The sequence below is a fragment of the Lepisma saccharinum genome, chromosome 1 (assembly GCF_977018435.1).
Source record: "Lepisma saccharinum chromosome 1, izLepSacc3.1, whole genome shotgun sequence".
In the NCBI taxonomy this organism is placed as follows: domain Eukaryota; kingdom Metazoa; phylum Arthropoda; class Insecta; order Zygentoma; family Lepismatidae; genus Lepisma; species Lepisma saccharinum.
In genome coordinates, this window is record NC_139229.1 from 103035928 (window position 1) to 103058408 (window position 22481).

The following is a 22481-nucleotide window of genomic DNA, read 5'->3' on the forward strand; positions in this document are numbered from 1 at the left end:
ATTAGTTTAACCCCTGTATAAGTTCTCCTTTACGAGTAAAGTGCATGTATAGAAGAAAATTCGTACCTGAAAAATAAAATAATATATGAAAAATTAAAGCGCTCTCGTCTACGTGTGATTGAGGGATTCATATCAGTAGTTTCTACCAACAATGAAAACAACATCACTGAGTGGCGCGCAGAGCAATTGGAGGAGTGAAAAGATCGTCTGCTTTTAAATAAGTGCACGAATTGTAAATGAACTTGTTTTTTACTGAAAAATAAAAGAAAATGGCTTTCAGGAATATTGTATCAAATTTATGTGGTAGGAATGTGCTTAGGACAATGTGCATAAGTGTTTTCAAGGTAAGAAACTATGCAGTTGCAAGAAAACGCTTTTATCGAAGAACTGGCATTTTGCAAAGTGGTAACGATTTTGAAGTGACTTTGGATCAAAGAAAGCTAAAAACTCCGCTTGGAAATGTATTTCAAGTTCCAAATGAAGCTTTAGCTCTTGCTGTTGCGGCTGAATGGGATGCACAAGACGTTAAAATACAAACAAGTTCTATGTATCTTACAGCTCTCTGTAATTCAGCTATAGATAATCCCAATAATGTAAACAAGTTTGATTTGGTTCAGTACATTCTGAATTACTTAGACACGGATACAATTTTGTATCGTTCAGCTGAAGCTGATGAGCTACAAGATCTTCAAACACAAGAATGGGATCCTATACTAGCTTGGTTTTGCAAGAAATTTGATGTTAATCTGGCACCATCGAAAGATATTACTGGACCGGTGATAGCTTCTGAAACCAAAGAACTTCTAAGACGTCATCTGCTCTCCTTCAACATGTGGTCAGTTCACGGTCTTACTTTCGGTGTAGAATCAATAAAATCGTTGATATTGACTCTGGCTTCTGTGGAAAGACACATCAGCATTGAAAAATGTGTTCTGCTGTCAAGGTTAGAAACAGAATTTCAAACAGGACGGTGGGGCAGAGTGGAATGGGCACATGATCTTGATCAACAAGAAACTCAGGCACGGTTAGCTGCATCTGTGTTGTTTGTTCACCTGAATAGTAGTTCCAGCATTGTGCACCGAAAACAAACTGAAAAAGAGTAGTCGTGTTACATACTGAATTTTCACTAGTTTATTGTACAAAATCTCAGAAGAATAAAATCTCTACTAGAAAACTAAAGTGAGTAATGTCCTTTAATATAATGTACAGCCAACAGTAAAGATAATAGGTAGTAGGTAAATTGTGCGGTACTTATCCGATAAGGCCCGAACACCTCTCACTCGTTTATTTCCTTAATTTTAGCGGTATACGTCTGTTAACACATACTGCGGAGTTTTAACGATTACTTAAGGTTTTGTTCAATATATGCTTTCGTAGTTAGGTTAGTCAGGTTAGGTTTGGTTCCCTTAGCATTAAATAAAGTCCCTAAATGCATTCTACTAAGGTTTCAATTTACTTCTACATTCATTCCCACGCTTCTACGATATTTATGTCGCTTGTCAACTGAGAATATCTTGTCCATGAAAAGTGCATAAGGTAATTTTCAAGTTGTTTTTTTTTCAACATAAATAACTTTTTTCGAATCCAAACAGTGTTCATTACTTTAAGGAAAGTTCAAATTTCGTGTGACAATGATTTCAAAAATTCTATGATAATTAGTCTTTGTGCTAGGAGAAATCATAAAACAATCGGAGCCGTAACAGTTTATTGATACAAAACATATATTGTTCTCTGCTTATTGGCATTGGTAAACATCTGATATTCCCCGGACACCTATAACTTCTTCGTTTTGTCAATATTTTACCTATCTGCTTCGCGGAACATCCTTTAACGTGTATTCACGTTTTTTGATCAAAGTAATTGAAACTTTTTTTAAAAAAAGTGTTTTTGTAACTGAAGCCCGTACGTTTCCGCAAATGGTTTGTGGGGCTATGCGAGAATGGTGTGTGGGGCTACGCATATTTTTTTCGAAACCAATTTTTAACTATTGTAACCTCTACGTGACCCTACCTAACCTAACCTTACCGGAAATTTTTCATGGGCTATGCATCAATGGTTGAATTTCCGCTATGAAACATTCCAACGTCACACAAAACACTTTCCAGATGTTAGACAATGCTACAGCAACTTATTACCGTAAGTAGTTTCTTCTGTAAAAATGAAGAAATCTGTCCGGGGAATATCAGATTAGTACCTTGGCATTTTTATTTCAATTTATGATTATCAGATTGTGGAAAACTGACTGAATAAAAATGGTTATGGCTGTAAGCTGCAGTTTAGATGCTTACATTGTAACCACACTGACTGGAATTTATTGGTTTGATGATCCTGCAACACTAATGAATATGACAATGCTTTTAATAGCTGATTTCAGTAAGCTCCCTGCATAATTATCACAAAAAAAATTCATGCAATTTTTATTTCTTCTCATTTATGTCACAATAAGAAATAAACTTTCAAACGGTACCAGAGCTCCCACCTTTTTGTAAAGGAAAAATAAATGGAGGCGTCAGAACCAGGCTATTGACCATTCCTCTGGAAATTTGCATTGTTCATCAAGTTTTAATAAAGAAAAAGCTTGTGATATTATGATAGCTCATAAGAGAAATAAAGTTCAGTTAATTATTATTCGAACACTAAAAAATGAGCTAGCTTGAAAAAATGGGTGTAAACGACAACAACTAGATCAAAAAATATTTTTATATGCTACCACTTTAACCAAAGAGTAAATGGCTCCACAAATTTTCAAATTTCCAAAAATGAGATTTTTATGTGTGAAGTCACACAATGTAAACCTCATGACTAAAATTTCCCCCTTGTATTCAAATAATTTTCTTGAACTGAAATAGTAGTATTGGAAAAAAAAATCCTTGCTTTCTGACTACCCCACCCCTTGGAAAATACCTGCACACGCTCCTGCATCATAAGTTCGATCCTCACTATCAGGAGAAGAAATTACTCCACCTGAAGATGAGAGAAGAAACCATTTTTAAAATGTAGTAACAAAATGTCAATGGATAAGACCTCATTAAAATTCTATGCTAACAAACCCATTATCACTAACAAAAATAAGTTTCTCATTTTTCCAATTTTTTTTGTGTCGAAAATATTTTCTTCCTTCTAGAATTCATTACATTTATATACTGGGTTGTGTTCTGTCTAGACTGCCTCACCTGCTGAATAAAGATATTAGTATTATTATTTAAACCTCTCCGACATACATTAGATCTCATATTTTATTTCATTGTACAAGAGTAGACAAACAAGCTGGCATGACAACAATTAGGCTACAATTATGATACAAATTGTTTGGAGTTACTAAGGTTTTTCAGCATATCTTCACTTCTTTGCTTCAAAATGTCCAAGACAAAGCATAATATGAAAGGTAAATTTGAAGTGTTTTATGATTGTGTTTGTGATATATATTAGGGTAAATCAAAAAGGCAATTTTCACATAACATCTTTATTTCTACATAAGAAGAAGAACTACACATATCACTTTTCCACATATGCCCCCTGCACGGCAATGCACTTTTGGTATCGTGCAATCAGCTTCTGTATCCCATCCGCGAAGAAGGTTTTTGGTTGGTCATGAAGCCACGTCTGCACCGTCTGCTGGACCTCGTCATCTGACCTGAACCGACCACCACGCAGCTTTAAAGCGGTCCACCCACTCATACACCTTTCGTTGAGTCATGGTGCTTGCTCCATACTGCGCTAACAGCCGACGGTGGATCTCTGCCGGTTTGACTCCCTCCGACCACAGAAAGTGCACTACGGAGCTCTGTTCCTCGATGGTGCATTTGTGGAGTGGTGCATCCATACGTGTGACCTTTTTGCTCCACGACACTCGACTGAATGGGGCAGTGATGGATACTCCTACTTCCACGTCACTCCAAGTATACACGTGGTGACGTCAGCCACACCCAGTCTTCGTTTATTCTTGCGAAAACACAAAATTGCCTTTGGTTTTTGATTTACCTAGTATTTCCTGTGCTTTGTTACAGCAAATAAACTAAAAATAAAATGTTTTTGTACTAATTCTTAACCCGAATGCCCTTGATGTACTTTTTCACATATATGTTTGGAAAATGAATTCAATTATATTTCTGAGTGATCCTGTACTTTTCTCACATTTCAGATTCTCTGGATTGCATAGCCTGCCACAGTTACTTTGAAATACTTCACTGTGGTGTCAAAAAACCTGCACCTTCCTTGCACTTAAAAAAAAAAAAAAAAATGATTGATTTCATTAGGTTATTTTATGTTACTCTTCTGCCCCTTTTGGCTGACTGCAATGATGAGGATGAGTGATGATACAAAAATTGATCGAGGGACACTCACAAAGAACACCCATTGGGCATCCGGAAAATGAAAGTCAACCAAAAATTATGTATTTCACACATATCATTTCATTTTAGCCACAATAATATGTTAATTATTGCATGAACTTCATGCATTCAAATTTAAGCAATGTTTTTTTTTTAGGGAACAACACTATTTTTGGAGAGAATGTTCCTTGTTTGCCCTCCCTGGGAAAAAAATACCTTCCTTGCCCCTCCCTGGAAAGAATCCTGCAGACGTCCATGCCAAGGGTGGAATTTGAACCTGGGACCCCTGGTGCCGTAACACGCTGTGCTGATATAGTGGAATATCCTTGAACTCCAGTGCTCAATCTATGGGAGCTTTCTGACCAAAGCGACAAGCAATACATATCAATTGGAAATGAATCTTGTAAAAATTTTTAAAAATGGAGCATTTTTTACCAGACTAACAAGGCAATCTGCACATGTCCCTTGCTTGTAAATTACCCTGGGCTGCTTTCACAATATTATACATCCATGAACGTTTGCAAGATTTTTCCCAGGGGATCAAAACGGCATATTTTCCCCCCATAATAGTGTTGGAAAAAAAAAAGAGCCTCCTTCGGTTTGAAGTTTTCATGTTCCTGCGACGTCCTTTTAACAATTAACATATTTTGCCTTGTCTGAACATAAATTATATGTGTGAAGTATATATTTTTAGGTTGATATTAATTTTCTAGGAAAGAACATGCCTCCCCCTTCCAGCAATCCATGTATACATCATGTTGTCTTGGTTTGTTGCTCGTGCATCAATACAATACATTTATTCATCGTTAGACATTGTACAATGCAATAGATGTCGTCATAATATATTTATATAATTTCATATATAGAGAGGGATTACATGGAACTACAATATGTTATAGATAGTATGAGAGTATATGCGTATATAAAGTAAGAGTATGTAGACATAGGACAATTATAATATTAGTGATGATGAAATAATATAAATATGGCAGTGGCAATATACATAACAATAATACATAAAACAGGAAATAAACAATACAATACATTCTAGAATATGAAATCATTTTTGGGATGGATTTCGAATTATTCTAGTTTGTAGAAGACCTTTTCTTTTAACCAAAGTTGAAGTATACTTTTAAATTTTTTAAGAGAGGCACTGTGAGCAGCTTCTGGTAACATGTTGTATAACTTAATTCCTAAATACTTATAACTATTATGTATTTTCAGTGGTCAGAAGTAGCAAGCTACTTGTAGCGTCGCTACTGTAGCTACTTACAAAATTTGTAGCTGTAGCGATGCTACATTTTGAAAATTGTAGTTGTAGCGGTAGCGAAGCTACAAAATTCCTGTAGTTATAGCGAAAATTTCGCTACAGCTACATTTTTTCTCAGCATTTTGGGGAGAAACATGCCTTGTTTGCCTTACCACTGGAAAAAAGTGCCTCGTTTGCGTCACCCCCTGAACAAATCCTGTGGATATTCATGGTGTAAGACACACCAAAATGTCATTAATTGCTGTGTAAGACACAACTTGCAGTGCAAAAATGAGAAATGGATTTTCCACTGCACTGACAAGGGAATAATGCCAGCAATAAATGGCTCAGTACGTTAACAGCATTGATCATCGTCAGTATATAGGATCTCACCAGCAAGAAATTATTGTTACAAGAATGATAGAGTTTCTGGAATTACAATTATTTTCGCGATAGTATTTGTTCACAAATTTTAAAATTACAATACGTTTAGAACACTCAGGTTTACACGACAGTTTCCTCAATAATTTTATCATATTGCAAAAAGTATGTACGAGTTATTGACTTTCCTACAGAAATGACAATTTTCTTTAGTTAATATACATAGTTTTCAAATTTATGTATTTCTCCTACTTTTGCGTCACTTTTCTGTAACTTTTGCTAATCATGACATCATCATCATCCTTCGCTGTTTCCTGCCTCTGGCTGGGTCGGCATAGAAGTCAAGCCTCTCCATTTTTTCCTGGTCTTTCACGACTCCTATCTTTCCAAGGTGTTCCAATCTTGTCCTCTTCTCCTAACACTCTCCACTATCTGCTCTTTCCACCGACATCTTGGTTTCCCCCTTGGCCTTATTCTTACTCCTTGTGCATTGTAAGCTCTTACTAGTAGTCTTTCAGCATCCATCCTCTTCATGTGTCCGAACCATCTCATCTGTGCCTGATCTATTCTGTCCTGAAGCTTCACTACACCCACTGTCTGTCGGATCTCCTCATTTCTTATTCTATCCCTTCTAGTCTTCCTCAAAAGGCTCCTTAAAAATTTAATCTCCACTGCCTGTATCTTTTCTTTGCCTCTCTATGTCATTGTCCAAGTCTCTGCTCCATACCCAATTATTGGCACATAGTATGTGTTATACAGTGCGTTTCTAAAGTCCCCGAACTCTGACTTTAAAAATTCATTGTTGAGCAACAAAGCAATTTTTTTTAGAAACTGTTGCTTGTGGTTGTTTGTTGGTGTTGTTGGATCATACAAATCAACACTAGACGACAATAAACAACGGTGCATGCGCAGTAGGCAGCAAGAATGAAAGCCAGATGTCCAGTTAAAAACGTGCACGAATTCAGTTTACCATGAGTCTTACACGGGAGCAGAGGGTTGCTGTTTTGGAAGCTTACTTTCAAGTTAAATCATACGAACGCTGTATAGAGAGAGATCATTCATAGGAGATATCCCAAGGCTCCTTCACCTGGAAAAACAACAGTGTATGATTTAATAAAAAGGTTTCGCGAAACAGGAAACTTTGCAGATAAGCCAAGGAGCGGACGACCATCAATTTTCACAGAAGACTTCCTTGTGGATGTTGGTGAAAGATTGCAGAACTCCCCTAGGAAGCCTCTGAGGCGGCTTTCACAAGAGGTAGGAAAATCTTTTGTCATCTTGTCACAGGGCTGCAAAACGTCTGAAGTTCCGATCAAGGTGCAGATAGTTCAAGAGCTACGGCCGTTGGATTTCGAGAAACACAGAAATTATTGTCAGTGGTTCAACAGATTTACGCGGAACAATGTGGTCAACAAACTGAACAAAACATTTCTCAGTGATGAGGCCTGGTTCCATTTGTGTGGATACGTAAATAGTCAGAATACTCGGATATGGGCTACAGAAAATCCTCATGCATCCACAAGAAAGTCTTCTGTGAAAATTGATGGTCGTCTGCTGACGATGAATTCGTGTGTGTTTTCAATTGGACATCTGGCTTTCATTCTTGCTGCCTACTGCGCATGCATCGTTGTTCATTGTCGTCTAGTGTTGATTTGTATGATCCAACAACACCAACAAACAACCACAAGCAACAGTTTCTAAAAAAAATTGCTTTGTTGGTCAACAATGAATTTTTAAAGTCAGAGTTCGGGGACTTTAGAAATGCACTGTATATTATTACCTTCTTGCATTTCATAGGTACATCCCTGTTCCATATTAATCTTCGAACGCTTTGATATAGTCCTCCACCCGTTTGTCCTCTTCTGTTTAACTCCTCATCTATTCTTACACTTCTCTCAATCATGACAATGAGGATGAATGGTTTATTTAATTATTCGCTTATCTATAGTCGCTTTCTGCCACTTTCGGCTAATTGTGAGAATGAGGAAGAATGATGAATGATGAGCAGTGTGGGGAATGGAGGAGCAGGAGGATCTCATCCTCCCAACTTGGCGTCTTTCCTAGTTTTTGTTTTGAGTCCATTTTATGCATAGATAAGCTGATCGAGACTGGATCCTAACCACTATGTGCCTCCGCTGGGTATCGAACCTGGGGCCCTTTTGTAGTCAAAGGGCTCCAGGTACTTTTCATATCAGTCCCTAAAAAACGAAATATTTATTCTCAAGAAAAATATGTTGATGTGAACATAAATACGTAATCCTACCAAATTTTATTTGTGTATAGTTGTAATAATTAATTTGGGTAATATCCTAAATGCAATGTTCATATATCAAATTTAAATTGATATGCTTTTGCATAGCTATGGTATTCTCAAAAACTATAGTAAAAATAAGTAACTGAAGTAACACTGCTATCAAAATTATCAAATGACTGGAATCATGATAATAAATAACAGAATCTATTTACCAGTAGTAGGGGATTTTTTAATACCCATATGGTTGTTTTCATTTTTTTATGCAGAAGTAGCGCAAAAAGTAGCGAAGTAGCGAACAGGAGTAGCGTAGCGAGCTACTTTTTGGTAAATGTAGCTGTAGCGAAGCTACATTTTGGAAGAGTAGCTGTAGTTGTAGCGAAGCTAATTTTAAAATGTAGCATTTTGATCACTGTGTATTTTACTTAATCTGATCGATGGTGTGTTGAGCTTGTAACAGAATCTTGTATTGTGTCTGTGCACAGTGTGTCTTGCGTTATAATTATGTACATTTTCTTTTGTATACACTACACAGGTAAATATATATAAGCTTGGTACAGTTATTATTTTGAGTTCTTTAAAAAGATTTTTACAGGAAACAGACTGATCAAAGACCCCTGCCATGATTCGAAAAGCTTTTTTCTGCCAGATAAATACATCCCCAGCACCAGATGAGTTTCCCCACAAGAGAGTTCCATAAGTCAGACGGCTATGAAAAAATGCATAATATGATTGCAGCAACAAAGCCTTGCTAATGCATGTTCTAAGCTTTTTAAGTAGAAATACCACCCTGGCAAGTTTGGAGCATAAGTGATTTGTTTGGGACTCCCAAGATAATTTGGAATCTAAGTGTAAATCAAGAAGTTTTACAGAAGTCCATTCATGGCCATTTCCTAAAGTAAAAAATATTTTCTCTGTTTTATTTTCATTAATTGTAAGTTGATTTGTTTCAAACCAAAAAGTGGACCTTTCCTCTATTTCCTTATCAAGCTTCTCAACTGTAAATTTGTCACTGCCCACTGTAAGGAGTGTGGTATCATCTGCATATAAAACAGTCTTATGAGGAATAATATTAGGTAAGTCATTTATATAATTATTGAACAATAATAGGCCAAGGACAGAGCCCTCAACACACAGCCAAAGTGCCTTTTCCAGTTTGTTGTGTTGTCGCTTGTGTCTGGTATGAAATTATTGTGTCTTTTGTCACTCAGAGCTGTTGACACTGAATATCAGGACCATGTGTGACATACACATTACAACTCACTGCATGGGTTATATTCACTTTATGTAAAAATATGGGACATCCTTACATGTGAGTTTTTCCTAATTCAAAGCAGAATATGACTATATACAAGGGTTATTTTTTAAGTAAGGTCCGTTTTGCAATAAAAATGAATTAAGTAATTTTTTTTAAAGAAAACATTTATTTTCTGTATTACACAGGTATTGTATTACATACACTTCTCTACTTTTCTACAGAATTTCCTTGCCGGTTTAAACATTTATCGTAATGAACTAAGAGTTTTTGGATACCCTCCTCATAGAACTCTGCCACTTGTGATGATAGTCAGGTACTCACGGAAGCTGAGTTAATTGTTGTTCCTTGCAGCAAAAAGTCCACTAACAAAACACCCTGCCTGTCCCAAAACACACGTGCAATTTCAAACGGTATTCACAAACAGACCTTGCACCTAGCGACTACCACCTCTTCCGCCATCTGAAGACCTTCCTGGGTGGCAAGCATTTAGACACTGATGAAGAAGTGAAAACGACCGTGAGTAACTGGCTATCATCACAGGCGGAAGAGTTCTATGAGGAGGGTATCCAAAAACTCATAGTTCGTTATGATAAATGTTTAAACCGGCAAGGAAATTATTTAGAAAAATAGAGAAGTGTACGTAAATCCAGAAAATAAATGTTTTTTTTTAAAAAAAAAAACATTTACTTACTTCGTTTTTATTGCAAAATGGACCTTACTTAAAAAATAACCCTCGTATTAATGTACATTCCCTAGTCAATTATATTTCTCATACGTTCTATACTTCTTTTAATTTCATGCTGGTTTCTTCATTTAGCCCATGAATGGAAAAATACTAATTTTTTAAAAAAATGTTTCAGCACAAAGCATTTCTCCAACTGTGTCATCTTCTTGTGATTCTTGTATAGACAGCAATCAAATCACAGCAAACAAAATCCGTCAGTTATCTCAAACCCTGCATCTTATAATAAGTGAAGCTTCTGGTATTCTTCAAGGTAAATTATATGAAATTAACTATTAATATACTTGTAAATTACTCATGAATTAATGATAGTTTTTACCACTGTTTGCTTTTCAATAATATTTATAGTCACCCCCCTCTCTCTGTTTTCATATATCAAACAAGCAAAATATTTACTAACTTGATCCTGGATGAAGTTTTTCATGCCTTTTGTCGTGTTTTATGACATTTTAAACCATGTTTTAACCATGTTTTGTTGTGTTTTAATACCCTATTCCTAATGAAGGTTTTAGTACATATAATCTGAAAGTTAGGACAACCAAATCATTTTGGTTATTTTTATGGTGGTAACAACATGTGGCATGAAGAACCACACTTTCTATAACTTCATACCAATCAAGCTACTACAGGCTGCCTAAAAATGGAAAGTAACAAGAAAAAATCTCTCTGGGTGTATTTATTATACACATTTACAGCTCACACCTATGGTTTCCAACCTTTTGACTGATAACACACTGTACCGAATGGTTGCCATCTCGCAACAAATGACTATCATTATCAGGGGTGGGGGAATGGGGGACAAGGGTACAATACATACTCTGTATCTCTCTTACAATTTGGCCTATATTGTGGGTTTTTACCTTAAATTTAGTAAAAAAAAATTACTACCAAGGCCACTGTTATCCAGGGCAAACAGTATTGCCATGCTGGGATGAGAAAGAATGTGGCAATTTTGTGAAGTACAGCGAAAAGTTGTTTTCTGCAGGGTTGTTCAAGGTCCAGGAACCCGTACATTCTAATGAGTTCTATTAGGATCTGCTGCAGGACCAGAATCTTTTTTCTCGCACAATTTAAATTCAGTACAAGTTACGTATTGTTTCAATGAAAAAAGGTTCCTGGACCATATTTAAATTTATCCTGAATAAAGGTTCCTGGACCGTATCTAAATTGATCGAGAAAAAAAGGTTCCTGGACCGTATATAAATGCAACTGGAAAAAAGGTTCCTGGACCGAATTGAAATACAGTAAAACCTCGTTAATCCATACTAATGGGGGGATAAGTTGACCGGTTTAACGAAAGTCCGGATTAACTGAAATAACCTAAAAGAACAGTAGAAAGTGCATTAAAACTCCGTTTATTGCAACAAAACACGTTTATTATGGTGTATTTAAAGGGCATAGGCCTAAATACACTATACAGTACAGTACAAAGTCTGCAGGAAACAGAATTTCATGAGTGGTTGACTGCCTTTTCTTTGGGAAGTTCTCTTGTTGACTTTAAAACTTTGCATTCTGCTTAAATCAATTATAGTGTGTGCATAGAAATTCTGCAAGGGAACTAGATATGGCACATCCAACTTATTTGTATTATGTTTTCTCCTGCATAATTTGTATTCATGTTCAGATAATATTAGAATAATTAAATCAAGAAGAGAAGACTTAGGTGGGCAGGCCATGTGGCACGAATTGGAGGGGAGTTTACAGGATTACGGAGATGGAGGAATAACGTTGGGATGGACCGAAAGAAAGTCGGTAAGGATGGAAAAGGTTGGATTGATCTTGCCCAGGAGAGAGGCAGATGGAAAGCTTGTGTTGCTGCAGTCATAAACCTTCGGGTTTAAGAAGGCTAGAGTGTTAGTCATCTCATTTAATTAATACAGTGTTATAGACATCTTAGGAATAGCAAAAGTCAAAATACTTATCACCACACCTGCTCTACCAGGTACATTAATTTCATTATTTTCTACTGTTTGTCATAATTTAATTCTTAGATGATGCTAGGGTAAGAAAAAGTAAGAAAAGTAAACTGCTTGGAAGAGTATTTTCAAGGAATAGAAGCAACATCACTTACACAGAGAGCTATAATGACAATGGTGAAACTACATGTTTTGGTACAGGTATGTAACATAACTAAGTTTCGTAATCCTTCATTAGGTATGTGGGGTACATCACCTTTCATTGTGAGATTGCAACACTGTTAAGTATACTGCACATGGGTGCTTTTGTGTAGCTGAACGTTCCTTCTTCATCTTTGTTCTAAGCTCAGCTGAGTTGTTGTGTTGCACTTCTAAGCCATGTAATACTTGTATTACGAGGGTCACTATTTATATTTGAGCCTAACAATGAAAAAACAGGAATTTGGCATTGAAAACTGCTTTATTGTTTTTCGAAGTATTCTCCTTTATGGTCAATACACTTTTGCATTCGTTTGAACCATTTGTCAAAGCAGTTTTTCCAATCTTCTTGAGACACCTTGAACACATCAACGGCGTCTTCCGCCAACGAAAATCGTTGTCCACGGAATTTATTCTTCTGCAAAAGACACATCTTTCTGCCTGCACAGTGTTCAACTGCTTTCATTCTCTACAGTTAAGTCGACATTCGGGAACAAGAAGAAGTCATTGGGTGCCAAATCAGGACTGTACAGTGGATTACCCATCAATTCGATTTTGTGACTGTTCATAAAGTCGGTTGTTAGACGAGATGTGTGACAGATGCCATTGTCTTGATGAAGAATGATCCGACGGCGTTTGTTTGTTTTCTGTATTTGACCGAAGAGCTCTGGCAAACAAACTGTTGTGTACCATTCAGAGTTGACCGTTCTACGTTCGTCTAAAGGCACAGTTGCCACATGACCAGTTTTCCCGAAAAAACAGGCGACCATTTGTTTCGATGTGCTTCGAGCGCAAACAACTTTTGTTGGATTGGTAGAGGCACATATTTTTGGTAAATAAAAAAGCAAAATTTCGGTACAAAAACAGTCAATTTCGGGTTCAAAAGCGGTAAATAAAATAAAATATCGGTGTTATAGCGGTGAAAAAATGGATGAAAAGTGGTATATAAAAAGACACATTGGTTTTAAAATTGTGAATATAATCCTAAATTTGATTTAAAAACTACACTTATTCCACAGAATTAACATTTCACTTCTAATAGCACATTTATGTAGTTATCATAGCATTGAGTTTATTTCTGTGTAAAGGAGTCCAATTTTGCTTCTCCAATATTAACAGCAGAATTAATCAATGTTCCGGAAATTGCATAACTCTCAGGATAATTCAGACCCCAGAAGGTGTCGCGTCGGTGAATAAACCCTGAATTTCGTGTTTAAGAGTTAATTTCGCTTTTTGCAGTTCATTTCGCATTATTTCGTGACAAAATATGGTCACAAAATGCATCTCACACCTTTCAAAAATATGAAAAATTAACACTACAATGTGTTTTTTCAAATTTCGTTTTTTCGTCAAAAACGAAATATGCATGCCCCTATGGATTGGGTTCATCTTGAAACACCCATACAGTCGACTGCTGTTTACGTTCCGGCTCATATGCATATATCCATGATTCGTCACCTGTTACAATCTTATATACGTCTTTTGAAGCACCACGATTTTATCCTGGCAAACAAATTGTTGTGTACCATTCAGAGTTGACCGTTCTACGTTCGTCTAAAGGCACAGTTGCCACATGACCAGTTTTCCCGAAAAAACAGGCGACCATTTGTTTCGATGTGCTTCGGGCGCAAACAACTTTTGTTGGATTGGGTTCATCTTGAAACACCCATACAGTCGACTGCTGTTTACGTTCCGGCTCATATGCATATATTCATGATTCGTCACCTGTTACAATCTTATATACGTCTTTTGAAGCACCACGATTTTATCCTGGCAAACAAATTGTTGTGTACCATTCAGAGTTGACCGTTCTACGTTCGTCTAAAGGCACAGTTGCCACATGACCAGTTTTCCCGAAAAAACAGGCGACCATTTGTTTCGATGTGCTTCGGGCGCAAACAACTTTTGTTGGATTGGGTTCATCTTGAAACACCCATACAGTTGACTGCTGTTTACGTTCCGGCTCATATGCATATATCCATGATTCGTCACCTGTTACAATCTTATATACGTCTTTTGAAGCACCACGATTGTATTTATTGAGCATTTGTTTGCACCAATTGACGCGAGCGTCTTTTTGAGTTTTTGTCAAATTGTGTGGGATCCAACGAGAACATACCTTTCTCACAGCTAAATGATCATGTAATATTTTATATATGCTGGTGGAACTGATGCCTATGGTTGCCTCAATCTCACAGTATGTCACATGACGATCTTGCAGTATTAGGTTTTGCACAGCATCAATGTTTTCTTGAACAACAACCGATTTTGGACGACCTTCGCGAATCTCGTCGGTGAGCGAATGGCGGCCACAATTAAATTCGTTATACCAGCGTTTCACAGTGGCAAAGGATGGGGCTTCATCGCCAAATGTGGAAGTAAGTTGATCGATGCACTCTTGTCTTGATAATCCACGTCGAAAATCGTAAAAAAATCATCGCACGAAAATGTTCACGAGTTAATTCCATTTTATTGTTGTCGCGCAAATCTTCAAGGCAACATAAACAACACAAATGAAGCTATTGACAAAACATTTGAAGTACGTTATGGTCAATAATGCCAGACGATTCCGTGCAAACGTCAAATCGCGCCTAACTTCAATCAGTGTTGCCAAGGCTCAAAATATAAATAGTGGCCCTCGTATAAAGTTAACATCAGTAGCATGCTTGTGGGACTAAATACGTTACAAGAAAAATGTCGAGAGAGAGAGACAGATCACACAGCAGATTCAGATGTTGTATAGAAATGGGTTAGTGAGGAAGGGGAGGTCATGCGTGTATGGGTTAGTGACAAAAGTGAACATGACACTGCTTACATTGATAAATTTTAGGCATGTGAGGACGACCATCTCCCACACATGCGACTGACGTTAACTTTATAATATTACGTCATTTAGAAAGTGCAGCAGAAAATTGCAGCTCATCCTACAAGAAAGAACATTCAGCATACATGCACAGTATAATTCATGATGCATTTCATACCTTAAAGATAGTTAGCATAAAGGGTTGGGGGGCAGGTGTGCCCCACGTGCCTATGAATGTTACAGAAAATGACATGCCTAATGCAGAGTTAATAAGTAGAACCAATTTCTCTGGTGGAGTGGTTAGCATAAAGGTAAAGTTCCCCATACCAGGGGTGCCCACAGGGGAGGACTATGGTGCAGACTGTGCCATCGAGATTTTTGGGGGGGATTTTTTCCCTTTCAAATAACATAAAATTCAACATTTATATATTTTTCTAAAATATATCTAAAAATTTTACACCTTAAATGCACCATATTTAATCCATTAGATGAAGAAAAGAAAGTACTTAAGGGTGCAGGGGTGCTCATAGGTGGGTTTGTGGATGCCCGTAGCATCCACCCAATTTGGGGGGGGGGGAGATTTTCATAATGGAAATTTGATGTGAAAAATATAGCATTGGACACAAGTTACAATTGCTGCTCTATAAATAGCAATTTGTAGACTTGCAAGGGAATTGTAAAGGGTAATACATATTATCGGGAGGGGGGGGATATCCAACTCTTACATATTGACACATGGATTATGGGGGGGTTGAGAATTAAATATTGGGGGGAGGGCAATATCCAACTCTTGAATACCAGTGTTAAGTCTTAGATTATAGAGGGTATTTTAGTTAGGGGGGGATTGAGCATTAAATTGAGGGGGTATCCAATTCTTGTATATTACTATTGTCTAGACTGTTGCGAAAATTCTGGAGACTGAGAATTATTTGTTTTGGAGGAGACAACATCCACTCAACATAAACAGTAAGTCTAAAATTGGCACGGAAATTTTGGTGTAATAATTGTACTGTGTGCTTCATACAGTAACACCTTGCACATTACCCAATAAAATGCATTTCTAACATCTTGTCACAGGAAATTTTACTTTAACAAGTGACATTTGCACTGTAGATAGAATCCACGTAATTATTGCTATGGATTACTAAAATAATTATATTTACCCCAAGCAGAGGGGGCGAATTCTTTGAAGGAGAAACCATATTAAATTCTCGCCATTACCTTAGGAATTTCTAGCTAAGTTCTGTGATGTCTCATGAAACAGTAACTGAATCTGTTATTTGGTTTGTCCAGGTTGAATTTTCTAAAGTTGTGTAACAATTTCTGTTAAATGCTCAAATTGTGGGTTTTATAAATCTTATTCTCCATTCACAAACACTGTTTAAATGCATATTTATATAATTTAACTTATTATACTTAATGAATCGATGTGCTAGATTTCCGTTATTTCGAAAACTAAACTATTAAAAATATATGGAAATTTAACATGGTGTTGCATTCAAATAAACATCAATTATTACTTATTTATCCAAACTATTTGGGGGGGAGGGTTATGGTGAATGGTCTTGGGGTGATGTTCGATTTTATGCCACTTTTGGCTAATATGCGAAGATGCAGATGAGTGATGATATGATGAAATTGATGAATGGACACTCAGAAACATCAATGCCCAGGCTGGGATTTGAACCTGCGACCCCTGGCGTAGCACAATTTGATAACCACTCTGCCACGGGGGAAGACAGGTGATGTTCGATTACAGGTTATTAATAGGGAACGGAACTTTATGTGCTAAAAAACTCAGAAATATTTATTTTTTATGTGTCATAAATGTTGAAAATATGTGATAAAAACAGGAAAATATGTGACAAAAATAAAAACATTTGGTAACAAAAACAAACTATAACATGCATTTTAAACACCTGAAATCAGTTTCTAAATGATTACCTCTTAGTGAGCTATTTTTTGGAAGAGTTGCAGTGGATCACCATAGTTTGTTTCCAAATTCTCCATTGTAAATCTGTCACGATTATCTCTAAAAAGCATCTTATATTGTGAGAAAGATAGCTCCACGTCACAAGAAACAATTCTTGCATATTTGAAGCACGAAATGTCACTAACGCTGAAGTTTTCCAAAGCTTCCTCTTCCTCTACTTCACTTTCCAAAACACGTGCAATTTGGCACAAAGTTTGAAAACCTTGTTTTTTCCCAAAAAAAATTCTGTACATTTAGACATTTGCACTCGTGCGTTAGATCCAGTGAATTCTTTCAGTTTCGTTTCTACTATACGTGGACGATTCAAGCTTTCGTATGGAATTGGAGAGAAAGGACAGGTTTCTTGAGATGTATGCCAATTCGACTTTTAAGGAGGGCTCCATCAACAGGTCTTGCAGAATTCTTTTTTGTCGAGATCATTTACAACAGATACAATTTTTTCAAAGTTCTGGGCATAACATCTGCATCCAACCAAGTGCCCTATCGCGTAACTACAGGTGTAGGGGGAAGGGGAACTTCAGGACATTTTTGTTTAAAAATGTCTATTCTTCTAGGCGACTTGATAAAAACTTTCTTCCCATTTGAAACCAGTTCATCGACATTGGGATAAAGAGCTCTTATCTTTTCACATATTCTATGCAACGCATGAGCCACACATGTAATGTGCACCATTTTGGGGTAGCTAACAGCAAGGCCTACTGCATGTAAGCTGCAGCATCTGTCAAGAGAAGAACATTGTCAAATTTTATGCCTTCCGGCCACAATAGCTGAATTGCTTCATTAAAAAGCCTTGCTATCGTTACGTGTAGCCAGCCCCAGCTACTTACAGCTATTTTCTCCCAATAGGATCATAGGCGAGGTGCCAGAAGTCTGCCAGCGAGGGTGCTTAAAGACAAAACAAACCTAACACTCTCGATATGAAAGAGGTGCGGAGAATAAACATTTTTCCTTCGAGGATTTCGAGGTAGATGAAGTCAATGAGCGATTTTATGCATTTAAAATGAAAATTCGCAAAATATGTATTTACATACGGAAAACTGGAAAATATGTGTTTTTATGTAAAATAAAATTTGCTGTGTTGACATATAAGGCTATGATCAGAATTTTGGCAAAAATGAGGGTCTCTATCTTATTGCAGAAAAAACATTTATTTACCTGAAGTTCCTTTCCCTAGTTATTAAAGTAGGTTGCGTTCCAGTTTGGGGAATTTATCATTGTCCAGTTTGCTTGTTTTGTGTAGTGAGAGTGACATTCTTGCACAAATTATAAATGATGAAATAATAGATAAATTCTCAAGGTCCAGTATTCAGACACAAAAGCTTCTTTTAAGATCTTCATACTAGAGTTTCTTTTAGTGTCAGTGCTGTCTTGTAAATAAACATGAATTTGAAAACAGCACAAATGTTCTACTTCTGATATTCTTTTTTAATGAGTAATCAAAAAGCAAAGCAAAAAGAGTAATATGGCTTACCACTCACGTGATTCTCTGAGAACTTAAGATTTCTTACGCCTCATAAAAATGTACTGTGTAAGCTGTGGTTCAATATATACAATTAATTGGTTTCTTTCTACAAAATATTAAGTTCTTACTAGGAAAACAATTGTACATTTTGTTCATATACATGTTTTAATGAATGAGCACAAGAAATAAATAGTAAAAAGTCAATACATGACTTTACTTAAATTCATATAATTAGAATTACCTATTGTATTTCCAAATGTGCAGTATATTTTCTCTTAACAGAACTTCATCATTGTTATTTCATATAAATTTAAGCAGTTTAAAAATGATAATGCATTTTATGACGTTAAATATGTTAGAGTTATCTATATATCCATACCATGTAGTTTGATTTGGCACTTCATCTCTTATCCCCTGATTAATGGTAAACCTTGCTCATACTAGATGCAAAACAGATCATAGAGTCTCCACTTTGCACTACACAGTATTTGATGTAATAGTGACATGTTAGATAAAGAAAAGGAATAACTCAGGACAGGGAGTATCAAGTGAAGTGTTCATTAAAACTAAAAAAAAAAAAAAAATGTCCCAATTAAATACTTTATGGAGATTATAATAGTAGGAACTTGGGAGGATGTGCTTGATTGGCTTCCTTGGGGGGGGGGGGGGATGGGCATCCCTACCCCATACACATTGCACCGTGCCATGAAGGTACATGTAAACATGTAAAGGATGTGGAGGTATAGCCCCACACATTCTTTATCTCAAATTTTTTTTTGGAGGTTATGTGATCAGCTCCATGCTCTGGATTGGTTACCATAACATGTTGTAAAGCAAGGCAATGCATGGATTTGTGTTCGTACTCAGCAGTTCATCACCACCACAAATGACTTTGACAGGTGGAAAAGCAATGACTGAGAATGGATGCTAGTGTTGATTGATTGATTTGGTTTATTTTAAGATGAGGATGTGATAATATGATGAAGGGAGACTCATAAAGGACACATGTCCAGGTCGGGATTTGAACCTAGGACTCCTGGAATGATTCTAGTGTATTAGAAAATTGTTGTAGTTATTGCTTCTCAGAATATTGACTGGGGGCTCCACCCCCTACGTTAGGGGTGCAATCAGTATGAAGTGTCTCTCAAGATTGGTGTCAGCACCTGCAGTGTGTAGTTATTCATGGGTCATTGAAAATATTTTTGTGGGCTACTGGTAGCTTGAACTGACAATTTAACCAGATAACCGGAAGAAATATATACAACATAGGGGATAGGGCAAAACAAAGAATCTTATGAAAAACTAAATATGCTGACCAAGGCAGTAATTTATTTTATTAAAAACATAAACTAAACGTAACGTTTCAACCTTCTAGCAAGGTCTTCTTCAGACTCGGTATCAAGTACAAAAAACATTACATTTAGTTTATGTTTTTAATAAAATAAATTACTGCCTTGGTCAGCATATTTAGTTTTTCATAATCATGGAAACAAGGCTTAATGGTGTTATAAAGAATCTTAAATTCCAACAGCAGCAATAAAAGCATTCATGATCACCACCCTTTTCCATTAAGGTGACAGGCAAACTACTATTATGTATTTCAGATTAATTCAATCTTATGTAAAAAAAAAAAAAATGTTACAAACAAAATAACTCTTTCATTTAGCCCAGTATTCTATCTTCTTGTTACAGGGATTAATTTCAAACAATCATCAGCAGCACTATTTGCAAAAGGACAAAAAACACAACACCACAATTGGTCTTCAAAAACAAAGAAATTGATTCTCAAGAAAGCACATGAAGAAAACAATGAAGTAATAACTTCAGTGGTTTCTCTTTTACATAATATAAAAGCATATGGTAAGTCTAGACCTCGTATCTAAAGGAATGTAAACCTGAATAGTAATTAGTATACAATTCTATTTTGCACCTTTGAACTTATTAATGTGATGGGTTCATTTTGTTACAATATGGTTTTAGACAAACTTTTATGTTAAGTTCAAGGGTATTAATGGCAAATTACAAGTTATTTATTTATCCCTGTATGCTTCTGTGTGGGGAAAGGGGAGCATACATGTGTGGGTGGTGGAGCAGATTCACTGATATGCCTATAATGATCAATATTGATAGAAATATGGATTAATCTGTCCCGCCACTAATTTGAAATTATGGAATTGCATGCAGGAAGCACTGACGTCGACAATTGGGGTAGCAATCAGTGGCGTTCTCTGGGGGGGGGGGTCATACCCCTCCCACCTTTAGGGCCCAGTATTCCTAAAAAATAGAACAATGGGAAATGATTGCAAAATGATGAATGAGTACTAAAAAAAAGTACACGTAACACCCACCCCCATTTGAAAATTTAAAAAATAACGATTTCATTTGACTACTAAGTCAGAGATCCTGGGTTCCAATCTTGGCTTGGCCATGGGTATTCTTTGTGTGTGTCTCATCAATTTTATTGTATCATCTTTGCGATTAGCCAAAAGTGAAGTAAAATAAACCAAATCAAGCAATCAATCAATGATTCACTTTTGTTACTTAGCGTCGCTTTTTTGTCACATTTGGTTAATTGTGAAGACGATATGATAAAATTAATGAAGGGACAAACACAAAAATCACCCATGCCCAGGTCGGCGTTTGAACCCGGAACTCCTGGTGTCGTAGCGCACTGTGATAACCACTCCCCCACAGTTGGTTGATTTGGTGTTTTAAGTCCACTTTATGCACAGAAACAAAACAGGTAACAAAACACACTTTTTGTAGTTTCTTCAATAATATTTATTTGGCTTTTTGAGTTCCGAGATACATTTTTCATTACAAATTATTTCATTATTCACTGCAGAGTACAACACATAGGAACAAGAATGCATGCTCATCATGGGTTCAAATCCTGGCCTGGATTGTTTGAGGTCCCTTCATCAATTACATCATATCATCACTCATCCTCATTTTCGCGATAACCAAATATGGCAGAAAAGTGAAGTAAAATAAACCAAACACACAACAATATGAACGCATGTTCCGTTGCCCAAATAAATACATCCGTTAGAGGCCAAGAGATTAGTATATTTAAATAAAACACTACTAACACGAGAGTGAGAGAGCCTGAGCAAATATTTGTAATTTAATTATTATATATTCCATATTTGAAAAAAAAAGAAATGAAAGAAAGAAAGCATAACATTATTGTCTGCACATAACACGTTCCTATTTCATAAATAATAAAGCTACATTCCATATTATACATACATATTGTACAAAGTGTAAAAAGTTTTGGTGTAAATACAGAGAACATAAGTACTGCAGAAAATTTCCCCCTTACTTATTTAGAGGATTTACAAAAAAATCAAAGGGAAACCAATCCCCTATCTGTCCTATAGGAGATAGACTGGAGGACCTGAAAGCACGGGCTTTCAACCATTGCAGCGTGCAAGGGCGCAAGGGAGATAGAGGCAGAAATCTTCCCTTTTCCTTCGGGCAGTCGTTTTTACCTATAACTGGTGAAGCGGAGGAAGAGCGAGCTAGGCCAGCTTTGCCCGTGGATCGCACTGAGAGACTAGAAGCACATGAAAAAAAAGTGTTGCATATGAACTGTGGCTTTAACAAGATAATAAATATTGTGATTTGAAAATAATTAGAGATGTGAGATTGATTGATCTATCTCTGTTAGACTAGCTACTCCTCAGTGCATGTCACTGGCAGGAAGTCATAAATATATGGGACACTTATCAGGATTTTTTTTTCTATTTCAGAGAAAGACATGGATATTGTTTGTAAATTGTTAAAATGAAATGATAACAGATGCTTTTTAAACTTCAAAACTGAAAGTACTCTGCGACCAGGTATACTAACCTATCTGTACATATGGTGAAAATATATTTTGTAGATGGA

At 36.5% G+C, this 22481-nt stretch overlaps 2 protein-coding genes across 2 annotated transcripts; both read left to right on the forward strand.

Moving 5' to 3' along the window:
* The first annotated feature begins 3 nt into the window (after positions 1–3).
* l(2)k14505 (ATP synthase mitochondrial F1 complex assembly factor 2 homolog l(2)k14505) lies at positions 4–1173 on the forward strand. Its single transcript, XM_083135551.1, has one exon. The coding sequence runs from the start codon at positions 270–272 to the stop codon at positions 1101–1103; it is 834 nt and encodes a 277-aa protein (XP_082991677.1). The 5' UTR covers positions 4–269; the 3' UTR covers positions 1104–1173.
* Positions 1174–3324: 2151 nt separating this feature from the next.
* Positions 3325–22481, forward strand: LOC145985592 (uncharacterized). Its single transcript, XM_083119662.1, has 5 exons — positions 3325–3385; positions 10334–10468; positions 12207–12332; positions 20280–20447; positions 22343–22481. The coding sequence occupies exons 1-5, from the start codon at positions 3358–3360 to the stop codon at positions 22378–22380; spliced, it is 495 nt and encodes a 164-aa protein (XP_082975788.1). The 5' UTR covers positions 3325–3357; the 3' UTR covers positions 22381–22481.